The following is a 26,606-nucleotide window of genomic DNA, read 5'->3' on the forward strand; positions in this document are numbered from 1 at the left end:
TGTGACAGGGCAGCCCCCATCTGCCCCTCATGCTCTGCACCCAGCCAGGCCAAGCTGTACTGATGCTGCCTCTAAAACACTTCTCCAGCCTCACTGCCACAGCCAGAGCTCAGCCCCGCTCCAACCCACCCACCCTCACTTTCCCTCCTCATCTTCCTGTCAGTTCGACTTCCAACCCACTAGTAGAGTGACCCTTTCGAACACACGCCCTCAGCCCTCTTCCTTATCATTCTCCAGCAGCTTCGGTTGTTTATGGGATCAGGTCCCTACTGCTTTAGCACTCAGAAACCTATGCCCCCTCTCCTCGCCTGTACCCTGGCCACACCCACTGCGGCATGCCCTCTTCAGCCTGCCTCAGCCCGGGCAGTGCCTCTGCCTGGAGAGCCCTCCCTGCCCTAAACCACTTGGCAAACTCCTACTCCTCCCTGAGGACTGAGCATAGGGATGTCTTTTTCTTGGTAAAGCCCTCCCTTATCTCCCTTTCCAGAGAATCTGTACATACTCCTTTCGAAGGAGTCATCACATTTCTGGTTAACTCCTTTTACCTTTCTGTTCTCCTCAATTAGTATGAAAGCTCCTTGGGGTCAGAGATTTTGTCTCGTATAATCTTTGTTTAAGCACATGGTAGATGCTAGTAGATTACTGCTTCCTGAGTCTTTGTTATCGGCTTAATATTACTGGTAATTAATATAACCCTCAAATTTCACTCTATCAGGAGGAGAAAAAAGGACATATCCACCGCAGCACATGAAGAACATTATTCTAGAACTTCTGATGACTGCCTGGTTTCTCCCTCCATCCACAAGTGTAATAATACCAAAATTTTTTGATTTGCTGGAGGGAAAAAGGGACTAAAAAAAACACGAAATCAACCATATTCACCTCTAAAGCTGTAGTCAGCCTTGGTCTATTACCTTCAATGGCCATGACAGTAAAATTATGTCAAATCAATTTAGAAATAGTATGTCAGGACACATGCTCACTTAGGAAAGATTTTGCCTAATGATTAAACTCAACAGAATAAACAATGTTTTGGCATATATCATCCACAAATTCGTGTAAGCTGAACATTCCAATAAGGATTCAAATGAAATACCATACCATTCTGTTGCCCCTGATTCTAGAGTCAAAGGTTAAATACAAGAAATAAACAGCCAACTTGATCCATTTTTTTGGATGGATACAGCAAACATTTCATCAAATAAGAGAGCATTTCTATCACACGAGTCACCAAACATTTATTAGTAGAGTGCTCAGAATGAAATTAGAATAAAATAAAGATCTCCAAAAAAACAGTAAAAATCAAGTCATTTAATTTCTCTGTCCCTCGGTTTCATCAGGACATGAGTCAGACTAGACTTCTCTAAACCTCCTTCCAGTTCTAAAATTCTACATAGAAGAATCTGCTAAAAAAAAGGCATACTATACATGAACAAACAATTAGGAATATTTTAATACTATGTGATTATATTTCTAAATTAAAATGTCTCTGATGTAAAAGAAAGCAAACTACTATCTGGAAACAGACTTTCCTCACTTACCTCCAGGTTTTGACATTCCTGAGCAGAATTGGTAGGCAAGCCGATCCACTTGATTTCTTTTTTTTCCTTTGAAATTATGTTCATTGCCATTAACACATTTAAAGCATCATAAACTCTTCGCCTAATGTTCTTCTGGTCATAAGCCTGCTAAAAAATATTTTTATTGAGTCATAAATTTTAAAGGTTAAGATACAGTCACAGGATATTAGAATATTTAATTAATATTATTATAATATCTTCAAAGTCCTGAAAGAACTGTACACCCAGTGAAAGTATCCTTCAAAAGTAAAGATGAACTAGATACTTTCAAGCAATCTAAAACATAAAACAATCTTAAAAATAAAGATTATGTTACCAACAGGTCTAAATTAGACAATACTAAAGGGCCTTCTTTAGGTAAAAGAAAGATAATCTAAGACGGGAGCTTGGAGATATAGGATGGAATGAAGACCAACTCAAAAGGTAAATCTCAATACTCGCTGTATAAAACAATATCTTGTAGAGTCTAGAATATATATAGAACTAATATACATGACAATAATAGTACATATATGAGAAAGGCGTAATGAAGTTAAAGTGGCTAAGGCCGTGCAGTGCCTAGGAGGATATCAGACTTTGAAAAGTCCAGGACCCATGTTTTAAGCGCTAGTAAACAGCGCTTCTCAAAACGTGGTCCATGCACTAGTGCTGACCTGCGAACTATTACTAATATACAATGAAAATAGTGAACTTGCACCAAAATATAATCACACAGATCACTACACACACTGTTTAGTTCAGCTGACTTTTTGTTTCGGGGTGGGGGGGAGGTTAGCAAGACTTTCTTAATGAAGGAAACTGTGTTAACTTACATGGTGGAAAAGCCCCTTATCTCACTGTGCCCAGGTGGGTCATAAGAACCAAAGCCAATCAATCTACGAAAATAAAGGATGGTGGAGCACTGAATCAATTTAAGTATAGAACTAAACTTAAATAAATGGGAGATTTAAGTTATAGGACTGAATGTAAATATTAGAAATCCTGACACTGTAGAAATAATGATAATACAACAACAAATATCAGAAGGAGGCAGCAAAGGAAGTCTGCTGGTTTCCTCCTCTTTGATATTGGAAGGGGCATGAATTCAAAGCGGATGAACTAAGTACCAATTTTGGCACAATATATTCATTTAAAGTCATAAAAACAACAATAATAATAATATTCTTTTAACAACTGCCACTAATATATTCAATCTGAATCCTGTGGTAGAGGGGAAAACTGGGAGATGGGAATAAATAATAGGCATATTGATTTATTTTTCCCTCCATAATCAACAGATACTGGTCTACAGGTGATAAGAAATAAAATACTGAAGTTACTTAAAGTTGTAAAAAAAACAACAAAAACAAACAATTAAAGAACTACAGACTACAAACCTTCCAAATTATCAGAAAAAAACAACAAAGCAGTGAATAAACAGGAAAAAAACCCAACCCTTGCTTATATTTGGGAGTGGGGTGGGTATTTAGTAAAAATGTGTGTATGTTACATGTAGAGAAGTGCTAGGAAGAAATGCCTCATTGTAGTGACAGCTGAGTGAAGATTCGGTGGAGAGGAGAGAGAAACCATATGGATCCCCAGCAAACAGAATTCCAGGCAAAGGAAACAGCAAGTGCAATGGCTTGATTAGGAGCATATCCACGAAATCTGTGGCTGGAGTGTAGGAACTGAGGGAGTGGATAGTAGGAGATGAGAGGTAATGCTGGGCCAGGTCGCACGGGGGCTGGGAGACCGTTTAGAGAACTCTGAAGCTCACTGAAAATCAGAATGTGATATACTTTTTTTTTCAAGTGCCCAGGGAAATTAAAAGAAAAAGAAATCACCGCATAATGGCTCACAAGAAAAATCTCAAAGCAATCCCCCCGAAAAGGAAAAAGTTCAACTCACAATTTCTGATCATAGGTAATAAAGGTAAAAATTCATGACAATGAACAAAAATTCCTACCACCTGGAACGATAAGAAACTTTTCTAATGCAATTCTTGGGTCAAAGAGGAAATTAAAATCAAAGTTACAGAATACCTAAAGAATAACATGTCGGAATCAATGGGATATGGCTAAAGCCATGCACAAGAGGAAAAGGTGGGACTTCCCTGGTGGTCCAGTGGTTGAGAATCGGCCTTCCAATGCAGAGGATGCAGGGTTCGATCCCTGGTCAGGGAACGAAGATCCCACATGCCGCAGGGCAACTAAGCCCGTACACTGCAACTACTGAGCCCATGCACTCTGGAGCCTGCGTGCCACAACTGAAGAGAAGCCAGCATGCCACAATGAAGAGCCCATGCACCACAATGAAAGACCCCGCATGCCACAATGAAGATCCCACGTGCCACAACTAAGACCCAATGCAGCCACATACATACATACATACATATATACATACATAAATAAATGGAAAAGTCACAGCCATAAAGACTTTCATTACTAAACAAAGATAATAAAAGTAAATAAAGTATACATCATAGTCTGCAGGGTAGAGAAATCACAAAAGTAACTTCAGGAAAGAGAACAGACTATTAAATACAGATAAAAACAGAAATCAACTGCAAAACAGGAGGTCGATACAAACAAATCTAAGAGATGTTTTTTTTTTTTTTTATTCTGGAAATATAATTGCAAATAATTTTGAGAGCATGGATGAAATGGAGGACATTCTAAGAAAACATAAAATAATAAACTGACTCTTAATGGAGAAAGCAATTGTAAACAGACTAATTACCAAAACAGAAACGGAAAAAGCTATCTAAACTCTACCCCCCACCAAATCACCAGGCCTATTTCTATAAAATTTCAGGGAACAGAACTAGACATCCAATGCCATTAAATCTGTGATGGAGTAAAGAGAAAGAGAAAACCTCTAAATTCATTTTATAAAGCCAGCATAACACTACTAATCAAAATTGCAAAGATGGTACCGAACTGCAGACGGGCGCCATGGAGGCCTGCGAGCAGGTCCAAAAGCGGCCCTTGAAGCTGAAAGGCGTCGCAGAGCTCAGCATGACCGAGCAAAGACAAGGCCAAACGCCTGGAAGCGACGGGAATGAGCACAAAGGACAAGGAGAAGAGGTGTGGCCTGGAAAAGTGGACCTCGGCCCAGGTGGCCTTGGAGGAGATGCAGCAAATGGAGAGGATCCTGAAGAAAGCATCCAAAACCCACAAACCGAGAGCAGAGGACTCAACAGAGACCTGGACACGCTCATGGAGCACTACGAATGCCCAGAGTCAGCTGGGCAAACTGGCTTCCCTGCCCCAGGGTATGGAGTGGCATGGAAGGGACGCAGAAGGCAAAGTTGGGGTTATGTTTGGTGCCTTTGGTATTTTCCAGAAACATTCTTTTACACACACCCTTGTGTCTTCTGCTGAGACAGTGCTTTTCAAAGCAGTGTGCCCTCATTCTGCACTTGATTAAAGTAAGACTGTCCTTTTATTCTATTTTGATTTCTTGGTAGCACATAGGAGGTAAACCATTTTAGTTTGGACTGGGAATTTTTGAAAGTTTATCCAGAGATTAAGGTTATTTCTGGGTAAGTGGCATGGAAAAGTGTTTTCACCCCTGAGCTGCATCTACCTCTTTGACAGCCATCCAGCTGCCTTTGCCTGCATGAGGCTGACTCCAGAGGACAAGGAGCTAATGCCAGGGTAGCCTGCAGCATGTACACCCCTTTAGGGCCCTGCCTGGGCTGCCCTGCCAAGCTCCCTCTAGCTTGGGGCTTCTGCTCTTCCACCAAGAGCCTGGGGAAGCTGTTTGAAGCTTCGTGGCCTTCAGTCGGCCTCCCCAGCCACCTGGCCAGTGAGACAACGCAGCCTGGGCAGCAGAACCACCACCTAAGGCGAGGATGGAATATACCCCTTGTCCCTTTCTGAATCTGGGCCAGCTCGTAGCCTCTTCTCCCAATACCCCATTCCCGACATGTCTAGTGAGTGTTGCCAAGGCAGACGTTGCTAATCGAGCACAGCATTCTTTGTAACAGAACTCAGACACGGTCTGCTTCCCTACTCTCAACACTAAGATCGAAGTAGTTCCCGTATTTATTCAGACTTGACACATTAATGTGTTTGGCATTCCTGGCCTAAGGACACCTCAAGGGTAATGGGACCAAGGCGGCAGAGTCCCAGCACAGACAGACATGGGTCCAGTCAAAAAGGAGGACCCAGGTTCTGATGCTGAAGAACCAGGAACTTTGAAGGCCTATGTGTACTCACTGGATAAGGATCAAACTGCATATGCTACTGGGAGAAATGTCTGTGTTGACAAAGACACTGAAAGAATAACAAAGCCAGAAGAGAAACCAGTCTGGGACTCATATGTGAACTGCAGACTAAAGGGAAAAAAGTTATTAAAAAAACAGCAGAGATGGTAAAAACAAAAGTAAAAAAACCCCCTCACCAATCTCATTCATTAATACCAGTGTAGGGGCTTCCCCGGTGGTGCAGTGGTTGAGAATCTGCCTGCCAATGCAGGGGACACGGGTTCGAGCCCTGGTCTGGGAAGATCCCACATGCCGCGGAGCAACTGGGCCCGTGAGCCACAATTACTGAGCCTGCGCGTCTGGAGCCTGTGCTCCGCAACAAGAGAGGCCGCGACAGTGAGAGGCCCGCGCACCGCGATGAAGAGTGGCCCCCGCTTGCCCCAACTAGAGAAAGCCCTCACGCAGAAACGAAGACCCCACACAGCCATAAATAAATAAATAAATAAAATTTAAAAAAAAAAAAAAAACCAGTGTAAAAATCCTAAAATTTCAGGAAACTATCCAGAATTTGATTAAATTCAGCATCCATCCCTAATTGTTTTAATTAAGAAAAAAGAAATAACCATTCATTAACAAATTAAGTTATGGTTACTATCATCTCAAAATAAAACCTTTATCATAATTAAGGTTTCAAAACTACAAATATTTCCACTAAAGTCAAGAGTTAAAGACTCAATATGACTACAGTTACTACTGTTACTTAATATTGTTGTGGAATACATATAGAATGACTACATCTAAATAAAATGCAAACTGATTTATAATGATAAAAAGCGTATCAGCAGTTGCCTGGGGATAGAGGGCGAGGGAGGGATGGATGACAAAGGCAGGAAGAACCCTTTGGGAGTGATGTAAATGTTTTGTGTCTTGATTATGGTGGTGATGACACAGGTGCATACAACTGTCAAAACTCACTGAATTTTACACTTGAAATGAATACATCTTATTGTATGTAAATTGTTCCACAATAGATAAGGAAAAAATAATTTAATTGTACACTTAAGACGTGTATTTCCCTCCCTGCATGTAATTTTATCTCCATTTTTAAAAAGTGAGAATGATTTATACGTGCTAAAAAAGAGGCTCTAAGATAAATATCGTTAAGAAAATAAAATTTAAAATGAAGCATGCAGGCTTTCCTGGTGGCGCAGTGGTTAAGAATCCGCCTGCCAATGCAGGGGACACAGGTTCGAGCCCTGGTCTGGGAAGATCCCACATGCCGTGGAGCAACTAAGCCCGTGTGCCACAACTACTGAGGCCCACGCGTCTAGAGCCCATGCTCTACAACAAGAGAAGCCACCACAATGAGAAGCCCGCACACCGCAACGAAGAGTAGCTCCCGCTCACAACTACAGAAAGCCCACGCACAGCAACGAAGACCCAACGCAGCCAAAAATAAATAAAATAAATAAATTTAAAAAATAAATGAATAAAATAAAGTGAAGCATACAAAAGCATAATCACATTTGTGTTTACAATAATAAAAGAAATAAATTTTATTATATATATGCATAAAGAATGTCTGGACTGATACTCAGGAATCTGGTGATAGTGAATAGTGCCTTTGGGGAGGCAGATTAGGGTCTGTGGTAGAAGAGAGATATTTTTTATTACATACTCTTCGGTACAAGTGGGTTTTTATAAACATGTTCATGTAGTATTTTTTCAATTAAAAACGAGATAGAATTTTCTTATTGACTTAGACATAGAAGAAACACTAAAAGGTTCAGAAATGTATCTGAAGTCATTCAAATATAAAAAGCATATTTTTAAAAAGTATGTTTCTTCAATAACCCCCAAAGACATTTAAAAAATACTTGTCCATCTTTATGTTTAAATAAATTAGTAAAAGAATTCTTTCTAAGACAAAACAACAAAAAATCAAAACAACAAAATTCCCCAACAGACAATATGAAACCCTCAAGTAAAGGAGGAGTTGGGGATTCCCTCGCTTGTCTGAATCCCCGAATTGACACAGACAACCCAGAGAGGTACACTGCTGCATCACTCAACACAGTCAATGTCAAGTGCATGATCTACCTACCGAATCAGCTGCCAAATGGTTATTTGAATTGGTGAACTCGGACACCAGCTCATCAGCTACTTCATTATATGATGTTGTACCTTTCCGCTGAACTTTCTCACACACTTTCATTGAAAAATGTCTCAAGCCCTTTCCATTTTTATCTCCTTTTTTGCTTCGTTTGCTAAAAGAGAAAAAAAAATTATACTCCATTATACTTATTAGAGATTTCCTTTACAAAACATAAAATAATGTGAGAAGACAGGAATTTGATAAATTTCACATTGAATTAGAGATAAGGAAATGTTTTAAACTTAATTTTTGCCTTAAAAGCCTAATAAAGTGTAAAGCTAGAGTGCTTTTCTATGCCCACTAAATATTTACTGACCAGTTACTTACTATTATGTGCCAGGTACTGTTTTACACATTGGGAGAAGATCCGTGAAAACAACAGACAAAAACTCTGCACTTGCAGAGTTTATATTCTCAATACTTATCATTTTGTATTCTATGTATGCTACAGCTTTTTTTTTTTTTCCACCTAAAATTAAAAGTACCACTATTCTCAGGTTCAGTTATCCACTCAATTTTCAATCAGAGGTCATTGGTATTAATAACGAATCTACATCTTTGGTTATCTTAAGTTAGGTTAATGCCTAGGTCTAACCTTTGATAACTTAATCATTAAAATTTCAGGGGCGCAGTTTAGTTCTACCAATATCTGAGTACCAATTATATCATAGGAACTGTATTAGGGACCAGAAGTACAAAAATGATAACTGAGGCAAAATCCTTTCCCTCAATGAGTCTTGAGGCTGGAAGAGAGACAAAACAGACATATAATGACAGATAATTCTAATATAATAACGTAAGTGCCAAGTCAGAGTTATTCACAATGTTCTATGGGAATTGGGAACAGGGATATCTAGTCTAACTAGAGGAAGTCTTCCTGAGTAAGAATCAGTGAAAACAATCAACAAAATGAAAAGGAAATCCATGGAATGGGAGAAAATATTTGCAAACCCTTTATGTGGTAAGTGGTTAATATCTAAAATATCTAAGAAACATCTACAACTCAACAGCAAAGCAAATAACACAATTAAAAAATAGGCAAAGGACATGAATAGACATTTCTCCAAAGAAAACATACAAATGGCCAACAGGTATATGAAAAGGTGTTCAACATCACTAATCATAAGAGAAACACAAATCAAAACCACAATGACATATGATCTCACACCTGTCAGGATGACTATTATTAAAAAAAAAAAAGATAACAAGTGTTGGTGAGAGTGTAGAGAAATTACAATAGAACCCTTGCACATTGTTGGTGGGAATGTAAAAATGGTACAGCTGCTACGGAAAAAAAATATGGAGGTTCCTCAAAAAATTAAAAATGCAACTACCATATAATCCAGCAATCCCATTTCTGGGTATATACCCAAAAGAATTGAAATCAGGATCTCAAAGTGATATATCGGTCATGTTCATTGCAGCTTTATTCACAATAGTCAAGATATGGAAAACTCATAGATGGATGAATGGATAAAGAAAATGTGGGGGGTGTGTGTGTGTATGTGTGTATATATACACACATATACACACACACACACACAGGAATATTATTCAGTCTTAAAAAAGAATAAAATCCTGCCATATATGACAACATGGATGAACCTGGAGGACATCATGCTAAGTGAAATAAGCCAGTCACAGAAGGACAAACATTGCATGATTCCACTTACATGAGTTATCTGAAATAGTCAAACTCACAGAAGCAGAGAGTAGAATGGTGCCTGCCAGAGGCTGGAGGGAAAGGGGAAATGGGGAGTTTGCTATGCAAAGGAACCTAGACTTTATCATATTCCATCAGTATAATTATATTCATTTATAAGTTATTTACATGTTCTACTGTGTTATGTCCATTAAGAAATAGATGCTAAATGTACGTTTCAGAAGAATAAGGACAGATGTCTACTTTCTTTTTCCCACATTCCCAATCATCTGTGTAGCACTCATTGTGGTCACAGACTACTACTGAAATACTGTGATGCCACCAAATGGTATTGAGTAGGGGAGTGGCCTGGTGAAATTTTCAGTGAGGCAGAGATTCTGGCAGCAGAGTAACTTACGAAGGGCAGAAGCAGAAACAGGAAGACCTGTTGAGAGGCTACTGTAATAGCCCAGGCAAGCAATGCTGAGTTCTGGAATTCAGGAAACTGGTAGGACTGGATAAGAAGAGATGGATTTGCAAAAATGTTAAAGATAAAAATCAGTGGAGGACTTCCCTGGTGGCGCAGTGGTTAAGAATCCGCCTGCCAATGCAGGGGACACGGGTTCGAGCCCTGGTCCGGGAAGATCCCACATGCTGCGGAGCAACTAAGCCCGTGCGCCACAACTACTGAGCCTGCACGCCACAACTACTGAAGCCCGCACGCTCTAGAGCCCGCACTGTGCAACTACTGAGCCCGGGAGGCACAACTACTAAAGCCCACGTGCCTAGAGCCCGTGCTCCACAACAAGAGAAGCCACCACAATGAGAAGCCCATGCACCGCAACAAAGAGTAGCCCCCGCTCGCCGCAACTAGAGAAAGCTCACGCACAGCAACAAAGACCCAACGCAGCCAAAAAAAAAAAAAAAAAAAAAAAAAAAAAAATCAGTGGAGCTAAACAATTGATTGATGTGGATTGGAAGGAAGAAGAAATAGGACAATGATCCTTAAAAGGAGGGGTCATTTACTGAGATCAAGGACCCAGGAATGAATTCATGAATTCCATTATGAACCTTCTCATTTGCACTGTCCAGTACTCTAGGTGTAACCCACATGTGGCTATTGAACACCTGGAATGTGCCAAGTCTGAATTGGGTATGCTGTCAGTGTGAAATACACACTGCATTTCAAAGACCTTCATGAGAAATGAAGGTAAAAGAGCTCATGTATAATTTTTATATTAACTACATGCTGAAGTATATTATTTTAGATATACTAGATTAAATAAAAGATATAAAATCAATTTCACATATTTCCATCTACTTTTTAAATTGGCTGCTGGAAAATTAAAACTTACATGTGGCTTGTATTACATTCTATCGGGAAGCAATGATATTGAGTTTGACATGCCTATAGAACATCCAAATGGGTATATTCAATAGATAGTTGAATATATTAGTCTACAGCTAGTGGGAGAGGTCACTTACAAACTTATCAGCATGTGTACCCAAGCCAACTCTACTTCCTACCAGTCTCAGAGAATTAGGTAACCCTCTTCTTTTTCAAATCTAACTTCCTTTTACAAGATAACAGCTTTATTGAAATACAATTCACATACCATGAACTTCATCTTTTTAAAGTATACAATTCAGTGGTTTTCAAAAGTTATGCAACCATCACCACAACCTAATTTCTTCATCCTAAAAAGAAACTCTGTACCCGTGAGCAGTCATTCCTCAACCTCCCTGCCCCCAGTACCTGGCAACCACTATTCTATTTTCTAGTTCTATAGATTTGCCTATTCTTCAATGTCAACTTTGCAAATGGAGTGCTTCTGTTTCTGTATTGTTTGCTGTCCTTGAGCTGGCCCATCCAGTTTTTTGTTTGTTTTTTGAATGTACAACCTATCATGGAAGCTGAATCTGTTCAAGACTCCAGCTCCACCTACCAGCTTGAAGGAAACACCGAGGACAGAAGAACACGTTAAACTATACAAGAGAGATGCGATAAGCAAAATCTTTAGGACATATAATGTGGTTTCTTCAACTAATAATTTGTAAGGGAAAAGAGGAGCGAAAGAGTGAGCGACATACAGAGGGGGAATCTACAGATTATAAAAGACATCAATTTATTTAAATTCTGATTCATACAGACTGTAAACACACACACACACCCACACCCACACCCACACACACACACACACACACACACCCCAGTTATGGGGGAGTCTGGGAAGACAGCAATAGCAGCATAGTTCTCAAACTCTCCAAATGCCCACATAAAAACCAATGGAACAACTAGGCAGCAAAACCTGAACCCCTTGACAACATTTACAACAAAACTAGATGACAAAGTACCTTCAACAAATGCCAGAATACAAACTACCAATAGCCAAAAGGCCTACACAGTAGTGTCTGTGTGGACAGAAAAAGAAATATTCAATGAGGCTGCATTTAATGGAACTCAGAACAGGATAAGCCCAAAATAGGCAACAAGAATTTGCTAGAAAGCACAACAGGCCAATTTGAGAGCAGCAGTTGAAATGAGAAGTTTTGACCTCTCAGTACCAGCTGAGTGCAAGAGGCTGCAACAAAGACTGAAGAGGTTGCAACAATCTAGCCCGTATGACTCCCACAAGTGATATTCAAGAGAAGATTAGAAATATTAGAGGTAGGCAAAGAATATATAGACAATAAGAGTATCTGAAGAAGAAAATCAAGGCAAGGGAACAGAATACTAAATGCTAAGTAAGTCAAGAAAATGTTCATGAAATAAAAGAAAAAAGAGACTATCAACCTAGAATGACAAATACCAAAATATTCTAGTAAAACTGCTGTATTTCAAAGAAAAAGAACTTTTTAGGTATCTAGAAAAAGAGAGTATCCTTTTTTTCAACAGCAAATTGTTACATTAGAAGAAAATTAATATATTTAAGAATCTGAAAGAAAGTTATGAGCCAAGGATTTTTGTATCCAGCATAACTGACTTAGACAATCAAAATGACTAAAGAAACATTGACATAAAGGCCTTGTGAGTATTTACGTATAGTTACCTGTAGACGTGAGACAAAATGAGGGCTAAGAGGCAGACAGTATAGTATTTAAATAGGCAAATGTTCAAATACTGTGGGACTATTATGTATGACTATTAGAAAAATGGGAAGAGAATGGAGAGAGCATATGTACAAAAATTTTTTAATGTTTTCAATAAACACGTTAATGGTTATATTAGTATTAATATTTGGGACTATTGAGCACATAACGTGGGATAAATTCAATGAGTAATTACCATATACATTAATTCTAACATCTCATCCCCAAGGTCCTTAAAGATCAAGATTCTTGGAATGGAAAAAAGAGGATTGGGATGTAATGGAGAAGAGGTTTAATAAGATTTGAATTGGAAATATCAATATGAACTCATGAAGTACTGTATCTTCGTGGGTGTGTATCTTAGCTCTCTCCATTTAAAAGGACTAGAAAATATGACCAACCTAGTAGCAGAGAGCATCCTTAGCCCCTAACTGGAGCTTGACATATAATTCACCCTAAAGGAAACCAGAGCTTCTTAGAGAAATGTCTGATTCCATGTACAGGGCAGGAAATGGACAAGATGAACTTGGAACATCTTGTCACACCAGATAACAAACAAGCTATCAAAGACATCTACGGTCATATCAAAAGGACTTATGAGTCAAGTATTATAGAAGAGGCTCCCACAGACCTAAGACGGGACAATTTAAGTTTCAATAGTGATAATAATTGCATTGTATGAAACCTATCAAATACGTTTACATTCATGAGTTTATAATGATTTTTTTATTTTTATTTTTTATTTTTTGGCCACATTGTGCAGCATGTGGGATCTTAGTTCCCAGATCAGGGATCGAACCTGTGCCCCCTGCATTGGGAGCACAGTCTTAACCACTGGACCACCAGAGAAGTCCCTATAATGATATTTTTTAAAGGGAAGACTTGTTCACCTTTGGAGGAAGACAGAAACAGACTCATCAACTTGAAAACTGGTCCGTAAAGGGAAGGGATCAAGCTTTATTTTGCTTTCCTATATAAACTGTCCCTTCAGGTAAACAAATAGTAGAAGAGGCAAAGAGTCTTTATATAAAAGTAGTGCCAGTAGTAAATGAAGTAGAAGTGACAGAATAACACTAATAGCCACACACAATGAATTAATAGATACAAGCATTAAGCATCAGTGGCGTTCACATCATAAAAAGAGAGATAATCAAATGTTATTTGCCTTATAACGGAAGAACACACTACTATCTATATTCTAGCCAAAGGATCAAACGTCAGTCTAATAAAGCCTCTGAATCTTACTGCCAAACTACAGAAATACAGGGAACAGAGAAATATACTGAGATGCATATGAGTATGCAACCAGCGAAATCTAGGCTGTGGGAAATTTGATAGGTCAAATGGCCTAGTTCCTTCCACAACTGAAGTATAGGAAAATAATGGGACAGAGGAAAATTCTATATATAAAAGACAATCAACTTTTGTTTTTAATGAGCAAGACTAAAATGTTCCGAAGGATGCACATTTAGGTGATAAAACTAATTAAACATGCAAGGAAGTGATAACTATAAAAATCAGGATAATGGTTATTTATAGGGGAGAGAGGGGATGGGGGCATATGGAGGGGCTTCTGGGGTTCTACTTCCTCATCTGGTGATGGTTACAAGAGTGTTTGACTTAAAGTAACTCATTAGTTGTACATTTGCTTTTTGGTGATTTTCTGTATCTGTATTTCATTTTACAAAATTAAAAAAAAAGCAAACAAACAAAACATGGCATTTGAAACAACTCGAAATTTGAATGCTTACTAGATATTTGATATTAAGGAATTACTGCTAATTTTCTTAGGTATAATAATGATATGTTTAAAAATGAGTCTTTTTGGAAATAAATACTGAGATATGATGAAGATGACAGGATGTCCTGGATTTGCTTTAAAATAATATAGAAGGGGTAGGGACTTCCCTGGTGGTCCAGTGGTTAAGAATCCATCTTCCAATGCAGGTGACACGGGTTCGATCCCTGGTCAGGGAACTAAGATCCCACATGCTATGGGGCAACTAAGCCCGTGCACCACAACTAGAGAGCCTGCGTGCCACAACTACAGAGCCCATGTGCTCTGGAGCCTGCACACCACAACTAGAGAGCTGTGCACCGCAACTACTGAGCCCGCGTGCTCTGGAGCCCGTGCGCCACAACTAGAGAGAAACCCACGCACCGCTACGAAGAGCCCGCACACGGCAACAGAAGTTCCTGTGTGCCGCAACTAAGACCTGACACAGCCAAAAATAAAAAATAAACAAATAAAATAATATAGAAGGGGTATATACAAAACAAGAGACACCATTATTGCTTAAGTTCAGAGATGGGTACATACGAGGCTCATAATATGAATCATCTACTTCTATATTTAAAATTCTCCAAAATAAAGAGTTTTTTAAAAAAGAAGAGAAAAATAATGGTTCTAGCATATCCTCGGTTATTTACATAGATTTAGTCCTTAGGCTCAGTTTCCTCCACTCAGCCCAGCCTTCTCAGGAAGGGGTCCTTATACATCACAATACCGTATTAATTAACACAAAGGAGAACTCAACATGCCCAATCCATAACTCCTGATCCTACTCGAGTTCTCATCTAGATGAGTGACGGCACCATCCACCCAACCACCTGAGCCAGAAACAACAGATTCATCCTAATCTCCCTTTCTATCTAATCAATCTAATTCTATCAAATCTAATCTAAGTCTTGTCCTAAAGAGCTCTTAAATTCAACCTCTTCTCTCTGTTCCCACTGCCCTAGTTCAGGCCCTCATAATCTCTCTCAGAATATAACTAGACATAAAAAAGAATGAAACAATGCTATTTACAGCAACATGGATGGACCAAGAGATTATCATACTAAGTGAAGTCAGAAAGAGAAAGACAAATATCATATGATATTGCTCATATGCGGAACATTTAAAAAAACGATACAAATGAACTTAGTTTTACAAAACAGAAATATACTCACAGACATAGAAAACAAACTTATGGTTCCTGAAGGGGAAAGGGTGAGGGAAGGATAAACTAGGAGTTTGGGGTTAAAATATACACACTGCTATATATAAAATAGATAACCAACAAGAACCTACTGTATAGCACAGGGAACTATACTCAGTATCTTATAATAACCTATAAGGGAAAAGAATCTGAAAAAAAAAAAAAAAAAAAAATATATATATATATATATATACAGACACACACAATATATAATTGAATCACTCTGCTGTACACCTGAAACTAATATAATACTGTAAATCAACTGTATTTCAATAACAGTTTTTTTTTTTAAAAAAGGGAAAAAAAAAGAATATAACTAGAGCCATATAACTGTTTTCCTTTGTGCTGCGTAGAGGCAAGGCCTTTCAATCCCTCCTCCACATGGCCAGCCTGGTGACCTTTCTACATAACCCTGATAACCTGGTGCTAATGGTGGTAAAGAGCATACACTCCCTGAATGGTGTGTACCAGTCATTGGACTAAGTCATTTCATTTCTCAAAAGAATCCATCAATTCCTGTCTGCTACATACATTTCCCCACAAAGCCCACTCTATGCTGATTTGCCCTTAGAGTTTAGTGTATTTAGACATAAATGGCTAGTCACACCTAAATTTACATAATTAGTGCAAGTTAGGTAACAAAATAAATAAGAATTGCTAGAGACAGGAGCACAGGAGTTATTCTGAAAGAAATATGTTGTGTGTGGGATTTTACATTTATGTTAAGAACTGGACAATGGCTTAAAGTAAATAAAATCCTTAACTCAGTGTTTACATATTTTTTAAAAGCCAGGGATGAAGCATTGTTTTTCATATAATTCTAGGTCTTTTTTAAAAAGGGAGTAATAAGACAATCATACAGTAGTTTTGGGGGGATCACTTGACTAATTTGCCCTCTACAATCATACCTGGATAATATTTAAAGGAAGAAACTAAATAGGAATAACTAGATTTTTAACAACTATTAAATGCTTATGAACATATTCTCGAAACACAGATACAAGACTACAGTATGAGTTTTATACGGTTAGTTCAGTGTATGAATTGATAGACTTGAAGAAAGCTGTGGCTAAGTATCAACACTGGTGAACTATTTATTAGCTATATATTTTCAGCAGTTTACTTCATTTAACTCTGATCCCACAGTTTTCCTTGATCTGAAAAATAGAGACACAAAACACCCATCTCACTGTGAGGATTAAATCATACACCACATATAAAACCGGTCCAGGAAGATCCCACATGCCGTGGAGCAACTAAGCCTGTGCGCCACAACTACTGAGCCCGCGTGCCTAGAGCCCGTGCTCTGCAACAAGAGAAGCCACTGCCATGAGAAGCCTGGGCACCGCAACGAAGAGTGGCCCCCGCTCGCTGCAACCAGAGAAAGCCCACACGCAGCAACGAAGACCCAATGCAGCCAAAAATAAATAAATTAATTAGTTAATTAACTTTTTTAAAGAAAGAAATTAAGCCTGATCTTTGGAAGGCTGGTGGAGCAGCATGCCAAAACCCAATCAATGCCTACATTAAAATTCAACAGAATTTAGAATAGCTAATACCTGCAGTACACAGATAGGAGAGTTGGTCCTGTAACCAATTCTATAAACCACTTCTTCAAAATTTAAGTGAACAACACCTCTAGTAAAAGAACATTAAAAGGTAAAAGGCTAGATAAAGAACTCAACAACAGGGCTTCCCTGGTGGCGCAGTGGTTGAGAATCTGCCTGCCAATGCAGGGGACACGGGTTCGAGCCCCGGTCTGGGAAGATCCCACATGCCACGGAGCAACTGGGCCCGTGAGCCACAATTACTGAGCCTGCGCGTCTGGAGCCTGTGCTCCGCATGCAACAAGAGAGGCCGCGATAGTGAGAGGCCTGCGCACCGCGATGAAGAGTGGTCCCCGCTTGCCACAACTAGAGAAAGCCCTCGCACAGAAACGAAGACCCAACACAGCCATAAATAATTAAATAATTAAATAATTTAAAAAAAAAAAAAAGAACTCAACAACAACAAAAACAACTCAACTCAAAAATGGACAAAGGACTTGAAAAGACGTTTCTTCCAAGAAGATATACAAACGGCCAGTAAGTACATAAAAAGATGATCAACATCGCTAATCATTAGGGAAATGCAAATCAAAACCACAATGAGATACCACTCACACACATTAGGATGGCTATTATTAAAAAAAAACAAAAAAAAACAGTAAGTGTTGGGAGGATGTGGAAAAACTGGAGCCTTCGTGCACTGCTGGTGGGAACGTAAAATGGTGCAGCCATTGTAGAAAATACTATGGTAGTTCCACAAAAAACGGAGCATATAATTACCATATGATCCAGCAATTCCACTTTAGGGTATATACCCAAAGAAATTTAAAGTATGGTCTCAAACAGATGTTTGTGTACCCACATTCATACCAGCAATATTCATAACAGCCAAAAGGTGAAAACAACCCAAATATCCATCAATAGATGAATGAATAAACAGAATGTGGTATATGCACATAACAGATTATTGAGCTGTTAAAAAAATGAAATTCTGATACAACATGAATGAACCTTGAAGACATGATAAGTGAAATAAGCCAGACACAAAAGGGTAAATATTGTTATGATTCCTCTTATATGAGGTACCTAGAATAGTCAAATTTATAGAGACAGAAAGTAAAACTATGGTTACCGGAGACTGGAAGAGGAGAAAGTGGGGAGTTATTGCTTAATCAGTATGGAGTGGCAGTATGTGATGGTGAAAAAGTTCTGCAGATGGAGAGTGGCGACAGATGCACAATAATTTATTTATTTTCTCAGTGGTTTTTTTGGTTTTGAACTTATTTATGTTTTGTTGTCTTTTGTGCTTAAGTGTTGATGGCTTCATGAGCCTGAATATCTATAAAATAAGATGTTGTGGTTTTAGCATTTCATCATTAATTATTTCTAAAAAAGCCAAACTCAGTATACAAGGGATCATGCTTCTGAGCAAAACAAATACAAACTTTATTGTTCTTCATTCTCTAAACTATTTCCATTGTCACATTTGGCTTACTACTACTGTCACCACATTCAGAAAAGATGTGCCTTTTCTTGACAAAAGTAGTTCAGGAATGCTTGTTTCCCCACCACAAAATGAGGGTTAAAAACAAAATAACTCAGGACTTCCCTATTGGTCTAGTGGTTAAGATTCCGCACTTCCACTGCAGGGGGCGCAGGTTCAATCCCTGGTGGGGGAAGCTCCACATGCCGCGCAGTGTGGCCAAAAAAACCCAAAGTTAATTTAGCTTTGTTAAACTTAAAAAAACTTAAAGTTAAACTTTTCTAATTTAGCTAATAATTTAAAATGATAAACTTAAAACCAGGCTTATTTTAAGAATTTAAATGGTTGAAAAATGTTATAAAAATAAATGTCTAGATTTTCACATATCTTCTATATGCTTTTGGGTTACATTAGACAAATTAACCTTATGTCACATGCGACAAAAATTAACTCAAGATGGATCAAAGATCTAAGTATAAGAGCAAAGCCATAAAACTCTTAGAAGAAAATATAGGCGTAAGTCTTTGTGATCTTGGATTTGACAATGTTTTTTTTTTTTTTAAAATAAGATATGACACCAAAAGCATAAGTAACACAAGAAGAAAAAAAAAAACCAATAGATAAACATAATCAAAATTTAAAACTTCTGTGCTTCAAGTAGGTGAAAAAACAATCCATAGGATAGGAGAATTTTCTTGCAAATCATGTATCAGATAAGGGTCTTGTATCTATAATCCATAAAGAATTCTTACAACTCAACAGAAAAAACAACAACAACGACCCAAAAAATCGGAATAGTTTTTCAAGGAAGATATTTAGACTTCCTTTCAGCAAGAATGCCATCTTCTAGTAATTCACCAAAATGATCAACACAAAGGGATGGAGGAGTATCCGCTATATGTTCTCTAGGCCTTTTAGAAAACACGGAGTTGTTCCTTTGGCTACAAATATGTGAATCTACAAGAAAGGTGATACTGTAGACATCAAGGGAATGGGCACTGTTCCAAAAGGAACACCCCACAAATGCTGCCATGGCAACACCGGAAGAGTCTACAATGTCACCCAGCTGCTGTTGGCACTCTTGTAAACAAACGAGTTAAGCGCAAGAGTCCTGCAAAGAGATTATGAAGCAAATTAAGCACTCTAAGAGCTAAGATGGCTTCCTGAAACGTGTGAAGGAAAATGATCAGAAAAAGAAAAAAGCCAAAGAGAAAGGTACTTGGGTTCAACTGAAGCACCAACCTGCTCCACCTAGAGATGCACACTTTGTGAGAACCAACGGAAAGGAGTCTGAGCTGCCAGAACCCAGTGCCTATGCATTCATGACATGATAAAAAAAAAAAAAAAACACACACACAAAAGACCTCCGAACTGTAAAAACGTTTCTCTTAATTGAGAAGTGTGGTATCCCCTCCCCCAAAGAAATATTTAAAGCAAATTTCAATTGTGTCCTAATTCAGTGGGTGATGTCATTACTATTCAAATTTAGTGTTTTTTTCTTCCTGGAAGATGTGAGGTGGTTTATTGTGCAATATATTCCATCCGTTAGAAACTGCCAGAAATTATTTATAAAATATTTATACTAGTAAAATTAAAAAAAAAGACTCGGACAGCTGCATGTAAATCAATAAAGTTAATACACACCTTCACATCATGCACAAAAGAAACTCAAAATGGCTTAAAGACTTAAACATAAGACATGACACCATAAAAGTCCTAGAAGAGAGCATAGGCAAAACATGCTCTGACATAAATCATACTCTGACATAAATCATACCAATGTTTCCTTAGGTCAGTCTCCCAAGGCAACAGAAATAAAAACAAAAGTAAACAAATGGGATCTGATCAAACTTACAAGCTTTTGCACAGCAAAGGAAACCACAAAAAAAAACCCAAAAAGACAACCTACAGACTGGGAGAAAATATTTGCAAATGATGCAACAGACAAGGGATTAACTTCCAAAATATACAAACAGCTCATACAACTCAACAACAAAAAAACAAACAACCCAATCAAAAAATGGGCATAAGATCTTAATAGACATTTCTCCAAAGAAGACATACAGATGGCCAGTAGCCACAAGAAAAGATGCTCAACATCACTAATTATTACAGAAATGCAAATCAAAACAACAATGACGTACCCACCTCACACCAGTCAGAATGGCCATCACTGGGACTTCCCTGGTGGTCCAGTAGTAAAGAATCTGCCTTATAATGCAGGGCATGCAGGTCCAATTCCTGGTCAGGGAACTAAGATCCCACATGCTGTGGGGCAACTAAGCCCATGTGCCACAACTACAGAGCCCACGCACCCTGGAGCCTGCATGCCACAACTAGAGAAGAGAAAACCACAACTAGAGAGAAGCCCGCATGCCTCAACGAAGATCCCGTGTGCCACAACTAAGACCCAACACAGCCAAAAATGAATAAATTAAATAATAAATAAATAAATAAATCTTTAAAAAAGTAGGGCCATCATTAAAAAGTCTACAAATAGCAAATGCTAGAGAGGTTGTGGAGAAAAGAAAACCCTCACGCACTGTTGGTGGGAATGTAAGCTGGTGCAGCCACTATGGAGAACAGTATGGAGGTTCCTCAGAAAACTAAAAATAGAACTACCATATGATCCAGCAATCCCACTCCTGGGCATATACCCAGACAAAACTATAATTCAAAAAGATACATGCACCCCTATGTTCACAGCAGCACTATTCACAATAGTCAAAACATGGAAACAACCTAAATGTCCATCAACAGATGAATGGATAAAGAAGATGTGGTACATACATACAATGGAATACTACTCAGCCATAAGAAAGAATGAAATAATGCCACTTACAGCAACATGGATGTAACTAGAGATTATCATACTAAGTGAAGCAAGTCAGAAAGAGAAAGACAGATACCACATGGTATCACTTGTATGTGGAATCTAAAATATGGCACAAATGAATCTATGTACAAAACAGAAACAGACTCACAGACATAGAGAAGAGAGTTGTGATTGCCAAGGGGGAGGGGGTGGGAGAGGGAGGGACTGGAGTTTGGGATTAGCAGATGTAAACTATTATATATAGGATGGATAAACAAGGTCCTACTATATAGCACGGGGAACTATATTCAATATCCTGTGATAAGCCATAATGGAAAAGAATGTAAAAAGAAGAATGTCTATACGTGTATAACTGAGTCACTCTCCTGTACAGCAGAGATCGGCGCAACATTGTAAATCAGCTATACTTCAATAAAGAGAAAACAAGATATGAAAAGATGCTCAACATCATTAACCATTAAGGAAATGCAAATCAAAACCAAAATGATATACCATTTCACATCTATGAGTATGGCTATAATAAAAAAAAGATGGAGAATAAGTATTGGCAAGGATGTGGAGAAACTGGAACCTTTTACTGGCGGGAATGTAAAATGGTACAGCCACTCTAGAAATTTGTCTGTTAGCACCTCCACTCCTAAGTATATAATCCAAGAGAAATGAGAATTTATATCCATGTAAAAACTTGTTCACAAATGTTCATAGCAGTATTTATAATAGGCAAAAAGTAAAACCAACTCAAATGTCCATCATTAATGAACAAATATAGGCAAAATGTGGTATATCCATACAATGTTATATTACTGGGCAATAAAAAGGAATGAAGTACTAATATATGCCACAACATGTAATTTTTATGTGTGTGGAGACAGGATGGTAGGGACAGTGGATCTGGAGGGTTGAGAAGGTTCCACTGGCCCAGGTACTCCTTGGATAGTTTTCATTTCATTGCCCTCAGCACCTCCCCTGCCAATTCCTTCTTGCTTTTTATACCTGTCAACTCTGAGCCTGGGGCCTCTCCATGTCAGTGCAGGCGAGAACAGCTTCCAAATCTGACTCCTCCCATGCATATTTTGGGATGTGGATTTCTCTACTTTCACTTGTCATCATTATAATCACACCAGCTTTCACTTTCCAGTCCTTGGAAAATCTACATCTCTATCATGTTTTATGGCAATTCAAGAGATTTATTTTTTATTATATTTTTTTTTTTTTTTTTTTTTTAAATTATTTCTTTATTTATTTATGGCTGTGTTGGGTCTTCGTTTCTGTGCGAGGGCTTTCTCCAGTTGCGGCAAGCGGGGGCCACTCTTCATCGCGGTGCGCGGGCCTCTCGCTGTCGCGGCCTCTCTTGTTGCGGAGCACACGCTCCAGACGCGCAGGCTCAGTAATTGTGGCTCACGGGCTTAGTTGCTCCGCGGCATGTGGGATCTTCCCAGACCAGGGCTCGAACCCGTGTCCCCTGCATTGGCAGGCAGATTCTCAACCACTGCGCCACCAGGGAAGCCCTTTTATTATATTTTTACACAAAAAATTTCATTACGATCTTAGGGGCTGGGGATTAAAAATAGGTTTTCAGTCCATCATCTCAAACTGGAAGCTCCCTATCTAAATCTTAAATAAGTAGAGTTTACACATTTTCTTAAAACCTGAGCTCTTTGAAACACCAAGACCCTCTTTCCAAATAACACCAAAATTTGGCCACAGGATGTAAACACTATCATCCCTATTAGTCCCTAAATCAAAAAAAAAAAAAAAAAAAAAAGAACCAGTAGGAAGCATTCCTTGCCAAATAAAACCAAATTGAAAGTTTTTTTAATATTTAAGAAAATAAAACTACTATTACAGCACAGTTTGAAAAGCATGTTGTATTTTATTTCATTTGAAGTATTCATAATTTCATATTCATATTTCATATGAAGTATTTAAAAGAATTACTCCCAAGGAATAAAAAGTATTTCTTTTTCCAGGCACTTAACTAGAATCCACAATCACTGTCTTTTTATATCTTCCCATAATTATTTATATTTATTTACAAAAGTAATATAAAACTCAAATTTGTAGTATAACAGTATACTCCAGGTATAAGTTATAATAAATGTATTCCATTTACATAATAAATTATATAAAATATACAATAAAAACCTCATTTCCCATTCGAATAAGTTCACTAGAATGTTTAAATCAGCAAAATAATTTAGTAATTTAGTAAAATAATTTAGGAAAAAAACCCCAAACCCCACTTTCCTGTACATATGTATTCATTGTGTGTGTGTTGGGGGGGATTGTTGAATGGGAAATAAATGTTGATCACTTACAGATCTTCACTCTCTCCCCTCCCTGGGTTATGTCATCCAGGCCTGTGACCAATTACAAGCTGATGATACTATTTATACACTAATGATATGATCACTTAGATAACTAATAAACTTATCAAACTTCGTATGTCCAAAACAAAACTCAATTCCTCCCCAAACCTACTCCTAACTACAGTAAGTCTAAATGGCATCAATATTTACCCAGCTCTTACTGCAAAAAAACAGGAGCCATCTTTTATTTCTCTTTTCCCTTCATCCAATCTATCAATAAACCCTGTTGATTCTACTTCCAAAATTTATCCATTTTTTTTTTTTCCATCTCCACTGCCAGGCCAGTGCCCCCTGCAACAGCCTTCTAACTGATTTCCCTGCTTCTGTTCTTGTCTTCTCAGAGTCCATTTTCCCCTCAGCAGTCAGTGTAAATTAGATCATGTCACTTCCCTACTTAAAACCCTGTTTAGAATAAAAACCAGATTCTCTACCATGACCTACAAGGCTTTTCATGTTCTGACCCCTGCCTACCTCTCCATCCTCATCCCACATCACTCTTTGACTTTCTCACTCTCTCCAAGCCACTGTGCTTCCCCAAATACAACAACCTGGTTCCTCACTTAGAAGCTCTGCATTTGCCATTCCCTCTGCCTAGAATCCCTGGCTGCCCGAGGGTATTTACATGCCTGCCTTCCTTGCATTCAAATGTCACCCCCTTAGAAAGGCCTTTCTAAAGTAGCCACCATCCTTCCAATACTCTACAAATCGTCCTTCTTAGTTTTCTACATACCACCTATCACAATCTAAAATTGGCTTATTTTGTTTATTGCTCCCCCATCCCAAATACAAGCTCTTTAACGGCAGAGACTTGTCTATCTTATTATTCTTGCCAATGCCTAGAACATACCAACACTTAGCACATCAAAATATTTGTTGAGGGCTTCCCTGGTGGCGCAGTGGTTAAGAATCTGCCTGTCAATGCCGGGGACACAGGTTCGAGCCCTGGTCCGCGAAGATCCCACATGCCGCGGAGCAACTAAGCCCGTGCGCCACAACTACTCAGCCTGTGCTCTAGAGCCCGCGAGCCACAACTACTGAGCCCGTGTGCCACAACTACTGAAGCCTGCACGCCTAGAGCCCGTGCTCTGCAACAAGAGAAGCCACTGCAATGAGAAGCCCGTGCACCGCAACGAAGAGTAGCCCCCGCTCGCCGCAACTAGAGAAAGCCCACACGTGGCAAGAAAGACCCAACACAACCAAAAACAAATAAATAAATAAAGTAATTTTAAAACAATTGTTGAACAAACAACTTCATAAACATCACTGAAGCAGTACAGATATTATACTGATTTTTATTAGCTTACTATAGTTTAAATTATATTAGGTTATTATAAATTATTAGTTTATTCTAAATAAAAGGGTTTTAACTGTATTCCAACAGAATTTTTTAAAAAAGGTCTTAAGATTACATGAGCACAAAGGAAGAGTGAAACACCACTGTGCTAAATCCTAGTCATTTAAGACAGGAATAAAGTAAAACATATGCAGGCTATTGCCATTGCCCATCACACATCCAGGACCTTCTTTCCCCCAAGAGATCCCAAATAGGTCCCTTCCCTACTTGGAAGAGATGCATTTAGAAGACAACACCAGATTCTGTCCAAAGGGAGAAAGAGAAAGTGAACAAACATCTTTCAGGATCAAAACCCCAGGCAAGACCAGAAAGGGAGCTTTCGCAGCTCCTTCCACAAACTCTTTGCAAAGAAGTCCAGTGGATCAGAACACAGGGAAAAAACTAATGAGAATACTTCAATGGATCTCTAACCAACAAAAAAATTTCTTCAGAAACTGACTTGCTCTTGCAAATGAACCTGACGAAGGAATAGCTGTGTAAAACATACTTAAGGTTGTACTGTCAAGTGGTAAGATGAGGATAAAAAGGTGATACTTATCTATGTGGGAGTATGTGTGTGTGTTTTATCTCTCTCTCTCTCCACATCCCTGAGGAACAGTAATACAAATACTTACGTATGATACTAAATCAACATATAAGACATTAAAGAGATGAAGAAGATTACTTTGGGTTGAGAGCTGGCTTTTTGAAGCTCAGCACTTGGGAAAAGGGAACCGAAGACTTTTCACGGCATTACAGAAAAACACATAAATTTGGAGAAAAATAACATTTGTAAGGTCAACAACAACAAAAGAAAACCACACGTAGTAATTTTTGTGGCTTGATTAGGGAGAGGGAATGGGATTCATTATAGAAAAGTTATATTAAAGAATAAAAAGAGAATAATAAAAAGCACTAGGAAAAAAGGCCGCTGAACCAAATGCAGAAAGGGAAAGTCAAATCACTGGCTATACCAATGAATTTAATCTGGTACTTTTACATGCGCTCTTTAGAGTTTTCTCTCTTATAAAGAATAAAAAGAACCTTGTTTTTTATATTATTTGCAATACATAGGTGCCACCAATCATAACTAATGAATAGTTCCATTTTAAGGCCTTAAACAGTGCTAAATATATGGTTAAAAAAACTTGTGCTGCTGTCCTTTCCAAGGATATACATGAAGAAAAACCAGTATGAGCTGGAAAAATGAATTTCCATTAGAGAGAAAAGACCATCTCGCCATATATGTCTATATGATATAGCAGTTCCTCAGACATGATTTTATCTGTTCAAAACAGTTAAGATGTAAGAAGTAACAAAGGCCACCAAGGAACTAAAGCAGAGCTAGTGTCAATGCAAGAAAACACACATTCTTTTATACAGCCCCAAGGTCCTCACTCA

The 26,606-nt window shown here is 38.4% G+C and overlaps 1 protein-coding gene and 1 pseudogene across 10 annotated transcripts in view; one reads left to right on the plus strand and one right to left on the minus strand.

Annotated features, from left to right (window-relative positions):
• The window catches only part of TFDP2 (transcription factor Dp-2), a 173,404-nt gene that overhangs the window by 14,833 nt on the left and 131,965 nt on the right, over positions 1–26,606 (minus strand). For 9 of the 10 annotated variants that reach the window (XM_068546025.1, XM_068546021.1, XM_068546022.1 and 6 more), the window contains 2 exons: positions 7,874–8,036; positions 1,542–1,688 (listed from right to left, as the gene is read on the minus strand). In XM_068546025.1, coding sequence (XP_068402126.1) covers positions 1,542–1,688; positions 7,874–8,036 — 310 coding nt within the window. The remainder of the gene's footprint in view (positions 1–1,541; positions 1,689–7,873; positions 8,037–26,606) is intronic. The other variant, XM_068546024.1, reaches the window with a different exon arrangement.
• Positions 4,514–5,222, plus strand: LOC137766646 (protein FAM32A-like; annotated as a pseudogene).

The sequence above is a fragment of the Eschrichtius robustus genome, chromosome 6, assembly GCF_028021215.1.
Source record: "Eschrichtius robustus isolate mEscRob2 chromosome 6, mEscRob2.pri, whole genome shotgun sequence".
Lineage (NCBI taxonomy): Eukaryota > Metazoa > Chordata > Mammalia > Artiodactyla > Eschrichtiidae > Eschrichtius > Eschrichtius robustus.